Source organism: Benincasa hispida, chromosome 1 (genome assembly GCF_009727055.1).
Source record: "Benincasa hispida cultivar B227 chromosome 1, ASM972705v1, whole genome shotgun sequence".
NCBI classification, from domain to species: domain Eukaryota; kingdom Viridiplantae; phylum Streptophyta; class Magnoliopsida; order Cucurbitales; family Cucurbitaceae; genus Benincasa; species Benincasa hispida.
Window position 1 is genome coordinate 82,375,992 of NC_052349.1, and position 22,248 is coordinate 82,398,239.

Consider the following 22,248-nt stretch of genomic DNA (forward strand, 5'->3'; position numbering starts at 1 on the left):
ACGGCCAAAGAGTGAAGCCTTATTTGAAGATGGACTGGAACACCAAAAGTCCTCTCTCACACTATGCGAAGCCAATTGAGGCCCGCATCGAAATATCCTTGTGTTTGCATCGCCATATATTCCAGGGGCGCTTTCTCTATCCTTATCTTTTTGCATTCTGTATTTTACGATTGATTTATTTGTTTGGTTGTTTTAAGATTGTTCTCTGTTTCTGCTTTTATAAAATTTAGAAACTTGTTTGTTTTTCTTTAAAAGTTGTGTATAATGGAGTTAGGAATAACAGACGTGTTAGACGGAAGTCTAACACATGGCCCAGTTGAAGAGACGCATCTCGAAAACACAAAAACACTTCAGTATTTAGATAACTGAGACGTCCCTTCAGCTTTACATTTAATACAGACATCAGGCGCCACCTGACGTCAGCCACTAACCCTCTCTCAGCCTATAAAAGGACCCAACGATTCAAAGTTTTCTTCTTCTTCATTTTCACTCTCGAGCTCTCTGAAACAAAAAAAGAAAAAAAAAAAAAGAAAACCTCTCCATCTCCCTCGCTTCCGATTCGCCCGAGCTTCTCATGCCACAATGTCGTCCGCCTCAGATAGCCAGAACTAGACCGTGAGCTTTGGGAACGACTCACCGGTAAGTTCTTTTTCCTCGTCCTCTGTTTCGATTTCACCTCCCCCGAGCCCTAGAAAAACCACCAAAACCCTCACCCAAACCAAACCCACACACGGCGGAGCCACCTCTTCCCAGCGGCCCCCTGTTTCGAAACCTTCCATAGCCCCCACGAAACTCCCTTCCAAAGCCTCCAAAGCTATCGTTACCCCTTCGACCAAGATCCATCAACCTAAACCTAACATCCCTCAAGCAAAACCCAAAACTACCCTCAAACCAAGGGTCAAGACACCTGCAAAACCGAGGACGCGTCCGTCATCTACAGCCGCCTCCAAACACTACACCAAGCCTGCCCCACCACCAGTCATCCCTAACATCACTATGGTGGGTGCAACGCATAATCCACTCCTAGCCTACGTCCACAACGCACCGTCACCAGCTGTGCATCCACCACCTCCACTTTCTATCGAGCCCTTGGTCACCATTTATCCAGTGGAATCAGACGCGTCAAGCCAACCATCTCATTCGCCCATCCTCATATCTTCCCCTAGGACACCTCATACCTCAGTGGGCACCCCTCCATTTACTCCACCCATACCACCCTCTGACAGTCCTGTGTCAGAGCGCAATCTTGAAGAGTTGGCAAAATTGGCTCGATTGGACGAGAAAGAGGTTTTTGGTGCGATCTTGGCGTCCCTCAATCAAAGCCAAGATGAAAAGTCGGTGATGCATTCAGACCCACCTAACGCATCATTTGAGTTAGACGAATTAGAGCGGTATACAATGATGCTTGAAGAGGAATTAGAAGAAGAAGAAAGGGAAGAAGAAATTAGAGAAGGGAGAATTGGCCCTGAAGCTTCTCAACCACGCCCATCTGACGCGAATGAAGGGCCTTTAAAATCAAAAAGAGTAACAAGAAAAAGAAGATTGATATTGGAGGAAGAAGAAGATGAGCAATGTGCATCCGGACCTGAGGGTGCAATGCATGAAAACAGATCAAGGCACGACGCATTAGAGCAGGAATTGGAAGACTACCAGCCCACAAGGCAAGGGCGAAGGAAGACGGATCTCCAAAAGGAATTGGAGAATGAACTGAGAGAACTGGCAAGGGAAGCAAAAGAGCATGCGGCAGGAAAACGCAAGGTAACCGACGGTTACCTAAGAAGACCTCTTGAAGAAAGCGTTAATTTAGTGACATACTCATAGAAAAGGGCTTCTTTCCCAAACGCCACCCACTGCAAATTTACATAACTGAGACAATTAACGCATTGGGATGGAATCAGTTCTACGTTGGGCACACCCATATTTGGCCTAACCTCGTCCGCATGTTCTACAACAGTGAGTTTGATATGGAGAAGAACACAGCTTTTGTTGATGGGGTGTTAGTACGTTTCTCAGTTGACAAAATAAATGAAGTGTTCAACATTGACAGTAATCCGGACGCGGAAGGAAATCGCATCTTGGAGCAGCCTACGCCAAGCTAATTAGAAGATGCGTTAAGGATGGTAGCCAAACCTGGAAGAAAATGGCAAACGTCGAGAAACGGGGCAAAAATGTTAGCTTCCAGGAATTTAACTCCAGACGCGAATTTGTGTATTGACTATGATCGAGAAACAGAGCAATGCATGATGCATGATATAACATTATCAAAAGGAATCGCGTCCTGGCTACCTATCTGCATCATGCAGGCATCCCTTTGGCGTTGGAAAGAATTATACAGGATCAGAATCAAAGCATCAAGACTAAGCCACGAGGGCAACTCTACTTTCCATGGGTTGATCTGTGCACTATGCGAATGGGGGCATCCCTCTGGGGGATGATCATGAAGATATCGATGGCCTTGATAAGACATAAAAGTTAGTAAGCGCGTCTACTTCGCAGTTATGCCGGCATCAACCTGCCTTACCTACCAAGGAAGTGGCAACCAAGCCTCGATCATCCAAACACGCCCCCAAAAGAAGACGCGTCCAGATTTTTTGAACACAGCGATGAAGCTTCAGAGCATGAAGAACATGAAGCTGAGCTTGAACTTTCGGCTGAAAAAGCACAACCACCCCTCAATCTTACTTTCCATGACTCACCATTGGCCCCGCCAGAAGGGAGTCCTGATTAAACGTACCAAGAACCCACTCATACAGATCAGGACATCCCTTATTCCCTTCCTTCACCCTAACCAAGTCCAATTCCCAACTTTGTGCCTCCTCCAATAATTTTTTAGCCAACTGGGCTAGGGTCAAGCAACGCAGCAAATTTTGAAGACCCAGAACCAACACTACCTCAACACAGTGTAGACTTAGAAAAGTTGAATACTTTTATCAATGATCAGCTCAGACCACTGGCTACATCTATCGAAGGTCTTCAGCAACAGAATCGGGTTCTAAGGGATTATCTAAGGCAGCAAACAAGAAGGTTGCAAGACAAATTTGTTTACACAATGCAATACATCAATCAGGTATTGGTTGGAATGTTTGCTCTACCTCCACTGCCTGCCCATCTTAGAAACCCCTTGCGCTTTATGGATGAAGACCCTGAGGAAGAACACAGAGATGACGTGCCAGCACAATAGAGTTTTGGGGTGTTCGGTTATTTTTGTATTTTGATTTAATTGTTCTTTTGTATCTTCTTTGACTTGTTTGTTTACTTCAAGTGAATTTATGAAAATGAATGAGAAATTCCTATCATTTTGTTCCTCGCGCTTGACCTTGGCATACTTAATTTTTATTCTTTAGATATTTTCTGTCTTGTGCTCTGCCTGACCTCAATGATATCAACTATATGAAATCTAGAAGTATAGAGTAGGCGTTAAGAAAATCAACAAGATCTGAACTTCTCTAAAAAGGTTATGTTTACCTTCTAACGCGTGCAAGCTTTAAGTTTTAAACTCCTTTCAGAATCTTAAAGCCTTTTTGAAATTTTTTTTCTCTTTTAACAATGAGGATTTAGCTCGTCTCCAAATTTGGGATGAGTAGCTCATCTCCAAATTTGGGGATGAGGGAAATCCGAGTTAAAACACATCAAATGGGTACATCACAAATAAAAGGAAACAAAATAAGAAAAATGTTAAACGCAACTCCTCTGTCATTACTTCAAAAGAAAAACCTTAAAATGGCATGAGTTTAGTTGGAACAGGCATTTAGCCGCAGTTGGATGCATGTATGACACCCGTGGGGGCAAGCCAAAACGAAGTTAAGTCTCCTAGACCAACGCGTCCCATATAACTCCTCTATCTAATCTAAAGAAATTATTTTTTGAAATGCATGAATATTAGATATGAGTTTAGTTGTGAAGGGTTCTCACTCGTAGTTGGATCCTCGCATGACACCCGTGGGGGCAAGCCAAAACGAAAGTGGGATACCTGGAACAACGCATGGGTAAGTAACTTCATAATTTTTTTTCTTTTTATTCGGCATTTATTGTAAAAAGAGCATCTAACGCATTGTTGGTTTAGAAAAAAAACGAGAATGTTTTGAGAAATGAAAGGAGTTGTGATAAAAGGCCTGTTACACCTGAAACTAAACGTTAGTCTTTTTAGAAAAGAGTCAAGCTGAGTTATATTTTCCAAACTTTTATCTCAAGCTTATGACTGAATATGATGAGAGGCGAACTCCGCACACTTAAGTCAAAGGAGATGACAAAGAATTATTTTAGAATGCTTGAGGACAAGCATTGTTCAAATTTGGGGGTGGTGATAACTTGTAAAAATACAAGTTATTTTTGCTCTTAAGTTGGAACAACTAATGTTTTTCATGATAGATTCTCCTCATTTTTATAAGAAACATATGGATTTATTCAAACATTAGCAAACTCATGAAAAAGAAGTTTTATTACTAAATATCGTGGCACTAACGCATTGTATTACAGGATTTCAACGCAAGGATTAACGCTAATACATTAGACAAGTGCCGCAGGAAAAGCTCTAACGCATGGGCCATGCGTCGGAAGGAGTTCAACACAGAGAAGATTCATTGCTCCAGGCTGATTGTGTCACATCACCACTTGCAAGTATGGGCACCTGTAGCAGGCGGCATCTGAAAAGCTTCCACGCAGTAGGCGGTGTCTGAAAAGCTTCCGAGAGTCAGCGGCTAATCAAGGCATGGACTTTAATGTTGACCAGGACATGGAATTTAATGCTGCCCATTCACCAAGTGGACGTGACCAACACCTATAAATAGATGAAGTCCCTCCAAAGTTAAGTTCGGAAATTATAAAGATCTTTATTCTATGTATATTGTAGTCATAATCCTAGTTCTGTAGAGGCTGTGTTGTGGTGCTAGACGATCAGAAGGGTTGAGAACCATCACCACCGCCGGTCAGGGAGCGGAGGAAGCTAATCTTGAGAAATACACTTCATCCAATTCCTAAACAAGTGATTGTACACAACGAGATTGAGCCAAAGAAATACAAGAGATTGTATTCTTTGGCTTGACTCAGTTTCCTTCTTCTCATTTATCACTTTCATTCCATTTGATTAAATATTGCTTTTGTAAAGACTCTCTGTTTCTTTATAAAATTCATATGTTTGATCCATCATACTTGTCATTGTTTATTTCTTGTTTATGTTGAATGCATTAATACTTTATGCACAACTTCATTCTAAAGCTCAAGCTAACTTGACAAATTCGTAAAAGCATCTTTAACTTAGATTGTTCGAAAGAATAACTAAGCTGCATTAAGTAGGATGCCTAGTACAGCTAGAGATAGACTTACTAGTGTCTATTGCATTTTGTGTTAGACGCATGCATCCTAGAGATAGGCTTTGTATGTTATTCGGATTGAGAAATGTTGAATGAAGTCTGACGCATGAACAAAAGACAAGCAAACCATCACATCTCATTCACATCACATCCTAGTTGTGTACACTCGTCTTAGACCGACGCGTCCACTTACATTAAACTCCATTCTCACATGATCCATCACTAACTACTTAACTCTTTTGCATCTCTTGCACAGGTATAGCAATTTAGTGTAAATAACACATTTCTCACATTTATTTAGGAAAGCCCCTACAGTAGATACAACGCAAGGTCTGTGTTTGGTTAACTGAATCCCTGAGTTCGACCCTGGACTTACCAAGAACCTAAATTAGATTTATACTTGGATCTGGTTTAGGAAAACTTGAACGTCATTAGAAGAAGTTGTGTGCATTCTGTTGCATATATCTGACGCCCCAACGCGTTACAATTACTTAAACGCATCACTTATACTTAGAACTATTTCTTCCAATTTATTTTATACAAAATACTCCTAGAGCGAATCACGATAGCAACGAACATACACCCTCTTCTGGCTCAAGAGGGGTTCGATCATAGTTGGACTATGATTTATTGTTTATTAGAGAGATCAGTGGTACTTAAGGAGTTAGATATAACTATAGGGGTAAATCGGTAATTTTGGCCTAGTTGTAGTTACGAGCAATTTGTAAAGGGTCATTATACTATTGACTAGTTATATCCAATGGACACAAAAATATATCAATAGTGCGAAGAATGCAATTGTCGGTCTTTAGTAGAGTGCCCGACAGTTAACGGATTGTGAATAATTTAACTAAAGGAGTTTAAATAATTACTCGTGTATCTTGGAGCTTCAAGCTGTGTCCATGAGGTCCCCACGGTAGTTCAATGGGAATAAATGAGAATCAATTTTTGGATTAATTTGAATTGTTCAAATTAATTGAGGGCATTAATTGTATATGATATAATTAATTTAATTTTAATTATATATGATATAATTACTATAATGTAATTTATACATTATAATATAAAGTATACTTGAAAGGAAATGAATGCTTGAATATGATTCAAATATTAATTATATGAATTGGATTCATATAATTAAAATTAATATAAATGTGATTTACATTAAAAGTCATTGGTAGGAGAGAATTGAAACTATAGGTTATATTGTATTTGATACAATATAGAAACTATAGGTTATATATTATATTTGATATAACATATAGTATAATATATATTATATCACATATATATATAATATATATATATATATTAAATATTTTATTAAATAAATTAATTTAATTTATTAATTTATTAATTTATTAATTTATTTCAAAAAACTAATTATGGGAGGGAGTTATAACTCCTTCCCCTCCTCCTACTCTCCCAAACGTGTGAGTGGGAAAGTAGTTCCCTATTCTCTGCAGTGTGTGAAAATGAAGAAAAGATAACAGAGAAATTTTCTCTCTAAGAAGGGTTCTATGAGATTCTTTTCTTCTCCTCATCTCCTCTCTCACAATTCTTCCCTCTCTACCAAAATAGTCAGAGCCCACAACTCTTAGGTTCTCATCCAAGAGAATACCAAGGTAGTCATTATGGTGGTGTTTGTATTATTCGAGGGGATCCATTGAAGAACGGTCTTCAAAGATAAGGGTTCTTGAGCCTAATTTTATTCTTCCGCATTTATTTTTTAGTATGCTGTAATTTTTGAACTAAATGCATAATTGTATGTTCTTCTTCTGTAAAAATATGTATTCTGTGAAAATTAGGAATCCAGGACGATCCGCTTCCACTCAAGGACCTTTAACTGGGTTCCTTCATTCCTTCCCTTACATTTTAGACACACCATTCACTATACTTAATTTACTCTTCCCATTGACGTTAATTCACATCTTAACTCATAATTAAGAGGTCATAAACTTGATTAACTAGTAAAAAAAAAAGTTCAGGGGTTTACATATGAATGTCTATACATGATGAGAATGATTACGAGGGCAATTTTGGAACACGTTAAGGGCAAATCAAGAATATAAAAAAGCTCAAGCACGTGATTTCAATTGGTTTGCTAAAATTCTTAATAAATTTCCATTTTGCCAAATATCCTAACAAAACCTAAAAACTTGCTATATAGTCCAATTTTCCTTTAATTTTCAACATCTTCCCTCTCTTTCGAAACACTTCATCTTCTCCAAATTTGTAATAACAATTTCACATCTTTTTACAATCCTCTATAATTCATTAAGCCTCCATTGTTATTCTCTTAAAGGTCCTATTTTTTTCGTTTCATTTTATTCTTGAGAGATTTATTGTATTGTGACAATTCATTTGTTGTGAGCTAAAATTTGTAAATCCACCCTTGTAGAGAGTTTGTTAAGTGTGCTCTTTATTTTTCCAAACTATTGTAAGGGTTGTTCTTGATCCTGGAAAAAGATTCATTGTAACAATTTGATCCTCAACCGTGGAAAGGATCGAGTTTGTCCTTGCGCCTGGAAAAAGAACGTTGTAGTAGTTCGATTATAAGTTGTGGAAAGAGTCAAGTTTGAGTGACAAACCCAAGAGGAGCCACTAGTGACAAACCCAAGAGGAGCTTGGGAAGTGGATGTAAGCCAATTGTGTCGAACTACTATAAAATTCTCGGTGTCAATTTCTCTATCCCTCAACTATTTAATTTTGCAATTAATTTGTTCTTAAATTTTATTGCTTGAAATTATTTGCAAATTTTGTTCTTAAATTTATTTGTTCATATATGTTTATTTTGATTGGTTCTTCTTAAATTTATATATCATTTACCAATCCTTTTATTAGATTTAAAAATTATGCTTTAAAGTGTGATAGTTAATTTCTTGTTTTAAAATCACCAATAAAAAGCATGGTCTATCAGTGTGTCTCAGTGATAGATACTGATAGAAAGATATCAGTGTATATTAATGTGTATAAGTATGTATATCACATGTTTCATCAATTCAAAAATGATATAAACAAAGACATTAAGAATTTAATTGATATAAAGATGTTCCATTCATTTACAAACTCAAAAATAGAACTAATCAAGACAAAAAAATAACTTTAGTACATTCTAATATCAATCTATTTGGCAATACAAAGGGAAAAAATGCAAAGATAATGATTACACCATTGATTAATTTGGCAAAGTTTTCAAGTTCTAAAATTGTGACCTTCGCAATGACAACAACTACATCTTGATGAACTACTTTTAACTTCACCTATAAGGATCATGCTGAAGGCTTAAAAATAGGAGACAATGTTATAATGCCATCATCTACAACTCTCCAATATGAATGGACTCAAACAGGTCGAACACAATTCTTATATGTTGATGACAACGTGCTTGAATAATAATAATTAGATACATAAGAATAAGTATCCACGTTAAGTATCTGAAGAACAACAAGTGCATGAGAGCATGAAATTTCATTTAAAACCCATACTCGACAGCTGCAAGATCCCAAGTTGAGCTTCACTATAAATTATTTATCATCATCCATTACTTTGTGTTCAATGTTGCTAATGGGATGAACCTAATAAATAAAAATGGAAAAAGAAATCAGCATTTACAAATATACCAAAGATAAATACTAGTAATAGTCTATCACTATCTATCATAGAGAGACAGTGATAGACCTCTATCACTGTCTCTCATTATTTTATCAATTTTATATATTTAAAAAACAAAAATGAAAAAGAATAAAGAACTCTTACCAAGAAGCTTCTTGATTCTTATGTTGGTCGCATAATATATTCTCAACCCAATGAGTCAAAATTGTTCATAGACAAACTGTAGGATCAGTATGGCAATCTAGAGGGGATGAATAGGATTTAATCAAACTAATTAAGATTTTTACTAATGTGAGCCCAATTAAACAAATTAACAAATTGTTTGCTAACAAGTAATTTAAACAATAAATTTATACAAATAATTTCACTTTGAATTATTGAGTTATATACAAATAAGAATAACCATCCGTGATAGACAGTGATAATAGACAATGATAAACTTTAACAAACTAACTACTGGTGATAGACACTGTAAGACCCTAACACTAAAACTAAATTTAAATAGAGAAGAAAAATATTAAGTGAGGATATTGGAACAAAGGGAGTAAAACATCAAAATTTTCCAAAAAGGTGACCAAGGGTCCAAACGCCTAGGAAGGGCTTAAGATATGTTGGACGCAAGAAGAAATGAAGGATGGAAGCAAGAAAACTTTGAAAAATGGCTAGGGGTTGCATACAACCAAGCAAAGGCATACAAGAGGCATGCAGACAGGGCAGCAAGCATGCGTCGAGTGAACATGCTAGGCGCGCCAGCCATGCGTCGAGGCGGCAAGGACAAGTGCAGACCATGCGTCAATCGCAGTCCATACGTTGATGGTGTATGCCGAGTGCGTAGCCCATGCGTCGAACGAACAAGCGAGCGAGCCATCCTATGCGCTTCCGGGCAACCATGCATCGATGAGCGCCTGCCTATGCGTCAAACGAACAAGCGAGCTAGCCATCCTATGCGCTGTCGAGCAACCATGCGTCGACGCGCCAGGCCAAGCGCACGCCCACACAGCCGAGAGTGCCTATGCGGCCGAGCATGCCATGCGGCCAACCGTGCAAGCGCCTAGGCAACACACCATGCGTCGATGGTCAGCACCATGCATTCATGCCTAGTAGGCCGAGCAAGCACACTTAGCAAGCCATGCGTCGAGGGTGAGCGGCCACCTTATTCGTGGTGATGACCAACTCATGCGTTGGCTAAGTTGAACTTTGATGAAGGAAAGGTGAGTTGCTATGCATTAAGGATAGAAGGTGAGGCTAATTGATGGAAAACTTCGAGGGAGAATGCTAAGAGTATACGAATATAAGACTTAAACAATTTAAGTAGAGAAATATGTGAGGTACTTAGGTGATTTAGGTGGCAAAAGAAGGATCACATAAAATTCTAGTAGGAGGTGGCTAAAGAAGATTTCATGCAATCCACCGAAGCATGAGGTGGGTGAAGGAGATTTCATGCAACAAAAGGAATTTTGGCTGGCAAGCTGAAAGAACAACTCAAGGCTAGGCTAAGGATAGGCTGGGTAGACTGAATGTTGGCAACTCCAAAGGGAGACAAATGGGAGTTGTGTTGTCAACATGGGATGAGTTTGAAATGGCTATAAATAGGGGAGTTGGGCAAGGGAAATTCATTCGTACCAGCACCTAAATCGTGTGTTGAGAGCATATTTAGAGAGTGACGTTTAAGTTATTAGGCTGATTGGAGATCAAAAGAAATAAGGTTGTGTTGGTGAGACATTGAGGAAGTCAGACACACAGTCAGCCCAAGCCTTGCGCACATGCAACATTGCGTCCATCCGTCCGCGTGCGTATCGCTCGACGCATCCCGTGCGCCAGCCCAACGCAGCTGCCTTCCCCGTGCAGCACATCACGCCCAGCACACGCCCAAACGCGCCGCCCCTGTGCGGCACAGCACACCCACTCTGCCTATTGCCCAACGCCCAGCTGCCTATCTCAGTCCAAATAACCTCTAAAGAGGCTAACTTTGGTATTTTGGTTAATTTTGAGTAGGGTAAGCTGGTGTTTTTAATATATAATGATATTTTGGCTAAATTTAACACTATTTATTGATATAACAAGTATTAATTGAAGAATTTTCATTGATATGGAGGAATTCTCAGGAAGGTAGTCTGAAGGTGATTTTAATGGAAAAACTTGCTCACGGTGAGTGTTTACTTAGCTTTATGCTTTGATATGTGAATAAATGCATATGTAAGTACAAAATACTGCTTATGATGTTATGATGATTTCCATGATATTGTTTGTGAAATTGCTATGGAAACTGAGATTATACCCAGATTACATAGTTAGCATGCTTAACAAAAGGTGCTTGGCGGGAAAATATAGTTGGCCTCGGTTGGCGGAAAATAATAGTCGGTGACGACCGGAGGAAAGTATAGTCAAGTACCTAAGCATGACTAGCGGGATAAAGAATTTTCGGTGTGCACATTAGCGGGAAAAGTGGGTTATAGGAAAGTTTCCATAAAAAGTTTTGATGATTGATAATGTGTCCATGATATAAGCATGCCACGTATAGTATGGGACTGGAGAATGTTGATTGAATGAACATATACATGATCATGCATAAATTATATTGAAATTATGATTATGTGATTGATTTCCCAAAAATATGATTTGCAAAGTGATTAGCTCACACTCTTCCAAATGTTTTCTTATATCAAGTATTAATTGAAGAATTTTCATTGATATGGAGGAATTCTCAGGAAGGTAGTCTGAAGGTGATTTTAATGGAAAAACTTGCTCACGGTGAGTGTTTACTTAGCTTTATGCTTTGATATGTGAATAAATGCATATGTAAGTACAAAATACTGCTTATGATGTTATGATGATTTCCATGATATTGTTTGTGAAATTGCTATGGAAACTGAGATTATACCCAGATTACATAGTTAGCATGCTTAACAAAAGGTGCTTGGCGGGAAAATATAGTTGGCCTCGGTTGGCGGAAAATAATAGTCGGTGACGACCGGCGGAAAGTATAGTCAAGTACCTAAGCATGACTAGCGGGATAAAGAATTTTCGGTGTGCACATTAGCGGGAAAAGTGGGTTATAGGAAAGTTTCCATAAAAAGTTTTGATGATTGATAATGTGTCCATGATATAAGCATGCCACGTATAGTATGGGACTGGAGAATGTTGATTGAATGAACATATACATGATCATGCATAAATTATATTGAAATTATGATTATGTGATTGATTTCCCAAAAATATGATTTGCAAAGTGATTAGCTCACACTCTTCCAAATGTTTTCTTATATCCCCCCCCAGGTAGCAAAGTGGAGCGTTCAAGGAGGAGTCTGCTAACCACCATCACACCAGGACTTGGTAAATTCTCAGGGCACGGCTTGGATCATGTAATAAAGAATATAGGAAACTAAACTATGTGTATGAAAGATAGATAGAGTGTTGTAAACATGTTGAAATCCTTAATAGATATGGGGGGAATGTTGAATTTAAATGTTGTCTTGGAATACTACTGGTTTATCCTCACGCTCCCTTCTCGGTCTTGGGGGTTAAGGCTAGGGAGGGGATGTGACAGACACTGATTGAAGTATGGAATATTCTGTATAGATTTTCATTTCCGATGTGACAAAAAATTCAAAGCAGCAACTTCCATTTTTATGGACAAAGACACGAACTTCCTTTTTCCACGGCCTTCTTCATCTTCCCATCGATCTCTTTACATCTCTTTCTCATTTCTTCGCTCTCATATCCATCCATCACCATTTTAATAGCTTCCTTCACTTTCTCCCTCTTCACCACTATCCTTCCTACACCTTCCAAATCCCCCTTTGCTTCCTCTCCCACAATCACACCCACTTTCAATATCTCCACAATCAACTTAAAATTGTGATCGATACCCCCACATATATCATTAATAACTTTCTATCAATGTCTATCTCTAATAGACACTGATAGAAAGATATCAATATCTATCACGATACATAGTTGTAGTACTTTATTCATGTTATACCTAATAAAACTTCATTTGTCATATCTTAAATTTCATTCATAAAAAAGTTTAGGTTTAATAAGTATGAACAAACTAGATCTTATTCATAGACTAAATGGTGATAGGTTTAATGAAAGAAGAGGATTAGTGATAATCTTAAAGAGTTGATATGTCACTAATAGATTATAATCCTTTGTTGATAGTAGTCGGAAAGAAAAAATAAGAATCTAAAATGAAATTATATGCAAAGAAGAAGAAGATTTGAAGAAGAAAAGAGGTTAAGGAAGATATGTTGGTGAAGTTGAACCGAGTGATGTTGAAGAAGATACGTTGGCGAAGTTAAATCAGGCACAGGTTGAAGAACGAAATTGGGTATTGGACCGAAATAATCGTTGATTAACAGGTTGATTCTTCAACATGGCTTTGAGCCTTCTTCAACGTTGGGTTGATTCTTCAACATGAGTTTGAGTCTTCTTCAACGTGAATATTGTAGACATTTCAACAATAATATATTTGAACCATAAAGAAGGTTGAAAATTTTGCTATTCGTGTAAATAGTCATAGCCAACTTTCTATTTTTGAAAATCCCCACTAAGTAAACTTAACAAAAGACTTTTTTTTCGGATAAATAAACTTAACAAAATTTCATAAATGCTAAACTATACATGTGGGGTAAGGCTTAAGAGAATTGGCTTGCCCTACCAACCAACCACATAAATCGAATTTTATAATATACCAATGCGCCAAATAAGAGTCCACAAGTCTTTGAAGCTATTTCAAAAGAGAGAAAAATATCTTTCAAATCATTTTTATTTAAACTCTTTAATATACATTAAAGTGTGTGGAATGCATTTTTTAAAGGTTAATTTAACAAATAAGTCATTTTAAAAAATAGTTTTTACACATTTTTTAAAGGTTAATTTAACAAATAAATCATTTTAAAAAATAATTTTTTAAGATCCTAAATCAATGTTTGTAAATTACAACACAATCCACTGCAAATATAATTGCAAATTCTCAATAAACTCGGGCTCACAAAACATGAACTAAAACCCCTTCTGAATTAAACTGAATGCATAGCCATCTATTTTCTCCCTCTACATATATTGTTTTTTGTGTATTAGCTGTGTCCTATTTGTCTCCCTACTTGAAGTATGGAATTATTGAAGATATTTTTCTATGCAAATTGATATATAAACACTTAATTTGGTATGTTCGCATGAAAATCTTATAATGACTTTCTAAGTTGAGGACACTTTTTCTTCGCATGAAAATGTTTTTAAAAAGTCAAAAACCCAAAAAACAACCCTATAGACTTATAAATCAACTCCACAACCTATCACAATCAAGCACTGTGATAGTCCAAATGGTCGGACGATTCTCGATATTAAAGATTGAAGATTCTATTGAAGTATCAGAGATACAAAGCTAACCAACCACAAATCCCTCAAAAACATGCATGGGGAAATTATTGATGAACTTTATATGGGAGAAAATGATCTACTCTAATAAAAACAGTAAAGCCGGTTGCTCGTAAGCAGCATCATCAGTTACAATTGGGTTGGGAAAAGCAAAAATGGATCGAGTTTTATGGTAATGCGGGCAGCAGCGATACCTGTCCCGACTGTAAATAATACAAACATCTTCTAATTTGCGTTTGCGAACTGGATTCCCTTCTCAATAGAAGCTTTGAGCTCGGGCTTGAGCTTTTCCAAACCTTCTTTCTCGAAGTCAGAGAGAGGACCCAAATCCAAAACAGACTCTACTCCATTCTTTCCAAGCTTCACCTGTTATAAAGGAAAATCAAAGTGAACAACAATTCACGCTGTATGAGAATTTCAACGATAAAGATAAACCAACAGTTCAGCTTCAGATGTTTCAAGTTTCTACTCAAACAATGCAGTAGAAAGAAAAGGTGGTCCAAAGAGAACACAACCGTTACCTTTGAAGCAAAGAATGGAAGTTCAGTAATAGTTGATTGCACAAACGAACATTCCACAACATCTGGAACCCCATTCAGTCCCTTAAGACAGGCATCGGCGAAAAGGGCTCCAGCATAGCTGCCAGAAACAGTAAAACGTTAAAATTATACTCACATGGCAAGGAAAATAAGACCAGAGAATGATGAAAGATAAACTGATCAACTTCCACACCCAAATGCAAAAGATCAAAGGAGGTTTGAGAAACAAAAAATAACATGTAATCGCAGAGAATTATGGAGAAGCAAAGAATTGAGTTCCTAATGCAAGTGAATAGAACTCAAAGAACAGCATTTTTCACCGAGTATTACTCATGTCATGCCTGATGATAACAACACAGCTCAAAAGCCTCCGCTATAGAAGTTGAGGAATTAAACATTTGATAAATAATCCAGCAACAAGAGAGAAAAAATGTCTTACGCCATCGATAATGTAGCAGAGCCCTTTCCTGCCTTTGCTTCCACAACTTCTGTTCCTCCGTCTTGTGTTCGCTTAGTTAGAGCCACAATAGTTTCATCTGACAAATTAGCTTTGGGGGTAGCCTGTGCCAATCAGATACACCTTACAAAATCAACAACACCTCTAATTCAAAGTATCCGATGCACTCACTATATGTCTAGTAAAATTGTAGAACAGAGCCGAATTAGAACAAAAGAAAGTACCTGAGAAAATAGTGGAAGAATGGTAATGCCAGCATGGCCACCAATAACAGGCACATTAACCTCTGTAACAGTATTACAATGGTCAGGCAATGAAGTTTGACATTTCTCCAACGTGCACAAAAGTAATTAGCGAGCTTCTTTTCATCACTGTAAATAGAAAATTACAGAGAAATTTCAAGAACGAAATTTTCGTATGGAATCATACCAGCTACTGGAGCATTTGCTTTCCCAGCGTAGAAGGTCTTAGCTCTGACAACATCGAGTGTAGTAACCCCAAACAACTTCTTCTCATCATAGGTACCAGCTTTCTTGAAAACCTCAGCAGCAATTGGGACAGTTGAGTTGACGGGGTTACTGATCATGTTAACAAGTGCCTGCAAAACCGTATTTTGATTACAAAATCAACCCAGATAACAATTTTATTTTATTTTATTTAAAAAAATGCATCTCAGTACGAGAGAGGTGGGTACAGACATTGGGGCAGTACTTAGCAATGGCGGTGCAAAGTGATTTAACAATGCCAGCATTAATGTTGAAGAGATCATCACGGGTCATGCCCGGCTTTCTTGGAACACCAGCAGGAATGATGACAACATCAGATCCCTCCAAAGCTTTGCCGAGTTGCTCCTCACCCGCGTACCCAGCAACCTACAAGTCACAAAAAAATAAGAATAAGCATGCAATGAACCCTAATCTAACAAAATTACAGAGAATGCAACAAACAAAAAAAAACCATGAAATGATTAAATTAGCCCAAATCGATGAACACGACGTAGCTCCAAAAACATGTAGACACGCGAGTTTCACGAATCACTAGACAATTTGACTTAAATTTTGGAGCAGAAAACAAGACATACACATCCGAAGACAAAATAGCACACAAATTGGAATCAACCGAACGAAAACCAGATCGATTGCATTTCTAACAGTGGCACCCACAAATCAGAAGAAAATTGCCCATAACCGTGTAAGAAAAAATGTGAAAAAATGACGATATTTACCTCGGATCTAGTGTTAACATGGCCGACATCGGCAGCAACACCAGGGGTACCGGCAATATCGTAGAGGGCGAGCTTAGAGACAAGTGGGTTAAGCTTCATGAGAAGCGCCAATGGTTGTCCAATCCCACCGGCGGCACCGAGGACGGCAACTTTCCTTTCCGGCACCGATTCGGTGGCAAAGCTACGGCTCAAGAGATGGTTCGACGACGATGATCTTGAAACGGCGGAACGAACAGATCTGAGAATTGAGGCCTTCATTGTTCCACGAAGAAGAAGAGCGACGTAGCCGAGAAACCAAGAGAGAGAAGAATAAGAAGAAAGGGTTTTGCGGAAATGAAGGGTTCTTCTTCAGATCGTAGCTATGTGGCCTTGCTTTTATTCTCAACCCGGAGGGGTTCGATGGTAATTTCCTTTTTTTTTCATTTTTCATTTTGATCTATTTTCGGATCTTGAATCTTTTTTGTTTGGTGATCTAAAATTTAAAAATGGATATTTTTTTTTTTTTAAAGCTGTGCAACATGGAAAAAATCTAGGAGGGACCAAAATGGAACTAAATCCAAATTTAAGTGTCTCTTTTTAAAAAAATGCAAATCTAAGGGTAAAATTAAAAATTATTGAGATTGTAATTTTTCTTAAAAATAATTAAGAATGAAAGAAAAAATAAGTAACACTGTCGTGTTTAAAAACAATACACTAAACACCATACAATTAATATATAATGAATAATGAATATGACTTAAGATAATTAACATGTATTTTATTATTTTATGTTAGAGATTCAAATCATTTTAAATGTACTTATTTTATTGAAGAAAATAAAATTATCGTTTCAAATTTTGAAAGAGTATTAAAAGAAAGTAAGATGTGAAAGGGTATGAAAAGAAAATATCGATATTGTTTTTTTTTTATTTTCTAAATCCATTTTTCTTCATAATCGTTATTTATCCTGAACTTTTGATATCAAATGGAATCCTGACAATAAAATTAAGATATTCTCAAATTTAAATATACAATTTGTTCAAAGTCAATAAATAAGTAAGAAAAAATATCATTTTTAAATATAGAAAAATAAACCAAATATATTTATTACTAATAACAAGACTATGATATTTTAGTTGTAAATATTTTTAGCAGTTTTATTATTTAAAATAATTTTTCAAAAAAATAAAATCAAAGAAAAGAAGATCTAGTATTAAAGCACTCATATATATGCAACGGTGGATTTAGATTTAGTAATAAGGTCCTTTTTTTAATTGTATTATGCAACCTTGGTTTCGAATATTACAATTGGAATCAATAATTTTAGTTTTTAGATTGTTGACAAATCTTCGAAAGTTGGTAGGTTTTTTAGTTTAAAATATCATTTTTAATCTCTATACTATAAAATTTATTCAATTTCAGTCTATTTTCAAATGTTCAATTTTAGTTTTGTACCTTCGATAAATTTTAAATTGAGTCTTTATACTTTTTTATTGTAGATTTTTTCAAAAACTATTTGTTATATATTATATTTTCACCCTAAATTTTGAAAACATATTCACATATCATATTTTTCTTGTATTAAATTTGTATTATTGTTTAGCCAAATTCGATAAAAAAAAAAAATTAACTTTAATCGACTAAACTTAAGATTTATTTAAAATTAATGACTAAAATTGAATATTTGAAAGTATATTGATGAAAATTGAACAAATCTCGAAATATAAGAACCTAAAATAGTATTTTAACTTCCTTTTCACTAAAAGATGAGGGCTTATTAGAGTGCAAACTGCAAAGTATAGGGTGAGGAGTAGAGATACTCATTTTTCCATGAGGATTCCCTTCTCTGTGAGCTAAACGGGAACGAGAATACATTTTCCATTTCTGGTTTCGTCTTCCTCCATTATCTTTTTTTTAAAAAAAAATACACTAATTATTGTAATATTATTATTATTATTTAAATTTAAATTTCAGATTTTATTGTTTAATGACCAAATTAATGAATATATTTGAATTTAATATTTAAATTTGGATTATATGTAAATAATTTGATATGTCTTCTACGGTTAAATTTGAGTAATTTTTGTTTAACTTCAAATTATTTTATGGGCAATTAATCATATAAAAAAATAGTCAAAATTTTAACTATTTAATTAAAACTTTTCTAAGTCATTATCGGCTAGCGATGTTCAAATAATTTAAATAATCCGGACTATCCAACCCAAAATGTAAGGGTTGAGTTTGGTTAAATTTTTTCTATTTTTGTTGGATTGGGTTGGGTCATGGATGGGCTAAAAAAGTTAGTTGACCCAACCCAACTCGAATTTTATATATATTAATAATACATACATACGTACATACTTACATACATACATATATTTCTCTTTATTTACTTTCTATTGATTAATTTGTGAATTTTTAAAATTGTTATGATATTTGTTTTTGTTTGAAATTTGCAATAAATATCATAGATATTTGGTGTTTAATATTTGAATTTTATGAGATTTTAGTTATTGGGTTTGAAACTTTATTTGGGTCATTTAAATTGTCTAATCCTTTAAATTGTCAACCTAACCAACCCAATAAAAACACCCTCAACTCCATGTACACCTCTATCGGCTCACCCTAACCGTCACTTATATTTCCACAGTGGAGAGAGTGCAAACCTCATACGAGAGGGAGCTAGGGACACTCTATCACTATGATAAGACTATTAGAGTGCTCTACCACTATGACAAGACTGTTAGAGTATTAAATATTGATGTAGTTACATTTTGTATTATGTTGATTAGTGTCCATCTATTTCCTTATATAAAAGTCCTCTGGGTCTAAGCTTAGTATTTAAGATCATTTTTAATTCCTTTATGATTGTGATTGTAACCCTAATATATCCGCTTCCATTTATCTCTCTAGAATTTTCTCTTTACCTTAGCTGAATCAAATATGGGTATAAAAGCAACTAAGCACAACATCAAAATGTTCGAAACCCAACTAAAAAAACATCCAATACATTGAAATTGCAGAAAGTTTTTTTTTTTTGAAAAACAAAAACAAACCCCCTTTTAAGAAAATAAAAAATTGAAACGAAAATTTTAATTACCTAAAAGAAAAGAGTGCAAGTCCGGCTGCCTATCTATTTCATCCAACCAAAGATTCGAGCCATTGGAAGTATCATCATAAAATAATAATAAATAATAATAAACAAAAAAAAACAAAACAAAAAAAAAACAAAACATAAAAGAACGCCTTTGCGTTATTTATTCTACCAAACTTTATAGGGTGAATTTTTCAAACTTGAGGGATTAAAGTCCGATAATTATTTTATTTTTTGTTTTTGTTTTTTAAAATTAAACCTATATTATTCACATTTATTCATATTTTAGTCAAATACAATAGTTAAATTCTTACCCAAATTCCTAAAATCAAAATAATTTTTTGAAAACTATTTTTTTAATTCTTAAATTTTGACTTGTTTTTTAAACTATTGGTGAAAGGTAGATAACAAATAAAGAAATTTGGAGGTGAAAGTTGTATCCATAGGTTTAATTTTCATTAAAAAAATAATAATAATAAAAATTACCATATGGGTCTAAATATTCAAACTTTGTGATTTCTTCATTAATTTGAGAAATGACGAGATAATTTGTGGTTAGGCCAAGTGTGTTTTTATTTTTTGTTTTTTCTCTGTGACAAAATATTTATATAAACTTTCAAGGTTATTAAGTTTCCATTTTCACCTCGAGTCGCTCAATTTTGCCCTTAAGCTTGTCAACTTGTATAAATTTAGATTTTAAACTTTCAATATCATCAAATTGATCCCTAACTTAAACAAATGTAGCAATTTTTACACTCGATTCAATTTGTGCTAATTTTCCTACTACTTTTTAACAGAAATAATTGGTTCCAAGAAAATAAAGTTGGGTACAAAAATAAATTTGATAAACACACCTATTAAATTAATGACTAAATAACTTTGCAAAAATTCATACATTTGAATTGAAAGCAAGCTCTAATACCATTTTTTCTGTATACACATTTTATAATTCACTAAACATATAAGAGAAGTTTTTTTTTCTTTTTTTTTAAAAAAAAAACTATATTTGGAGTAACAATTTATTAAATGGTTAAAATTGCGACACTTTTTAAAGTTTAGGGTTGAGATTGCAACACTTACCAATTTGAAGTGTCATTTAATGAAATTAAAAATTTAGAGTTAAAATTGACTTTTTTTTCCAAACACTTATTATTAATATTCAGTACTTTAAACATAGATCAAAATATCATTTTAGTATAAGTATTACTAAATGAACAGTTAGTCAGTGAATGGGTTCATAGATGATAAAAATATTTCGAAAAGATAATCAACAATAAATAAAAGTAGGAATTAAATTCAAAACCTATTGAACATACATAAACTAAAATCGAATATCAACTCAATTTTATTTTGTAATAATTTGATATTTGTACTTTTAATTTTGTAAGAATTTACACCACAAATTTCTTGATTATATGACAATTTAGTACATCTGATCCTTTTCAACTAAGATTTGAAATTTCTTATAAGTAGATTAATAGATTTTTATTAGAGATTAGATGTAACTGTAGATTACAAAGTTGTTACATAATAATTTTTTTAAAAAAGGCAATTTTAATAAATTTTCTATGATATAGTTAAAATTGTTACAAGTTTTAAAGTGCATAACTTAATTGTTATATGTTAAAATTCAAGAACTAAATTGTTATAAACTTATGCAAGATTAAATTATTATAACTAAAGTTCAACAATAATTCAAGGACTTAAATGCATTTTAACAAAAAAAAAAAACTCTAACAATCTTTTATTTATTTATTAATTTGAATTAACAATCAATCAGGAATGATAGAACTTTCAGAGTAAAAAGTCAACCCAAGCACATGAAAATGCAAAATAAATTTATAGTCATGGTAGGCAAAATAAAATTATTGATGAAAAATATTTTGGACCATTTTTTTTTTCTTGCTCTTTATCAGCATGGAAAGATGCCCTTTGGCCGTGGTATACCTTTCCATGAGGCCAACTTGTCATCTTTTTATAGGAATGTGTGCAACTTTAATCTGCTAGATTACCTTAGCACTTTATACAATATTCCTATTTATTCATAGGCAGTCTCAATCAACATCTAACCCCAAAAATTAAATAATAATAATAATAGATAGATAGATTGTTTCATAGGTTCAAATTACAAAAACTATGTCCTTTCACAACAAAGTCATTGACTCGTCGGATCGCATCTTCATGAAATTCACAATCTACGTTCTTTTTTCTCTTAAGATATATATCTCAATTGAAACGCATTTATCTCTTCAGTTTAGTATTTTTGATGTATTAGGTCTTATGATATATTACTGTGAGATCTTTATATTTTGATTAAAAATATCGTTAGAGATTTAGGATTTGAGGATGACACTAAGATTGTGTCAACCTAGTTAAGATGATCTTATGCATCTTTTGTTATGTTTTGTAAGATCGTGTTGATCTCTTTGATCTCTATGTATGTCTTTTTATACATTGAGCATTAGTCTCTTTTTGTTATATTATATCAATGAAAAATATGTTTCCATTTTATTTTATTTTTTAAAAAAAAAAAAAGAAAAAAAAAAAACTACGTCATTTGTAAACGGAATGAAATTAACAGCACCAATGAATCTACACTAAAACAATATATAAATACCTGAAAATAAATTAGACCAACTCCAAAAATA

At 34.8% G+C, this 22,248-nt stretch overlaps 1 protein-coding gene across 1 annotated transcript; it reads right to left on the reverse strand.

The window, feature by feature from the left end:
• Positions 1-14,243: 14,243 nt before the first annotated feature.
• Positions 14,244-16,879, reverse strand: LOC120070211 (malate dehydrogenase, mitochondrial). Its single transcript, XM_039022079.1, has 7 exons — positions 16,528-16,879; positions 16,001-16,174; positions 15,732-15,900; positions 15,527-15,588; positions 15,285-15,406; positions 14,828-14,945; positions 14,244-14,672 (listed from the first exon to the last, which is right to left on the reverse strand). Exons 1-7 carry the CDS (start codon positions 16,783-16,785, stop codon positions 14,532-14,534), a joined length of 1,044 nt encoding a protein of 347 aa, XP_038878007.1. The 5' UTR covers positions 16,786-16,879; the 3' UTR covers positions 14,244-14,531.
• Between the last annotated feature and the right edge of the window lie 5,369 nt (positions 16,880-22,248).

What these genes read in the sequence shown, in the direction of transcription:
- LOC120070211 (XM_039022079.1), bottom strand. Translation starts at nt 16,785, where the DNA reads ATGAAGGCCTCAATTCTCAGATCTGTTCGTTCCGCCGTTTCAAGATCA. An exon ending in ATGTTAACACTAGATCCGAG is followed by an intron (nt 16,175 to 16,527) that starts GTAAATATCGTC and finishes TGTGACTTGTAG; the next exon opens with GTTGCTGGGTACGCGGGTGA. An exon ending in TTGCTAAGTACTGCCCCAAT is followed by an intron (nt 15,901 to 16,000) that starts GTCTGTACCCAC and finishes ACGGTTTTGCAG; the next exon opens with GCACTTGTTAACATGATCAG.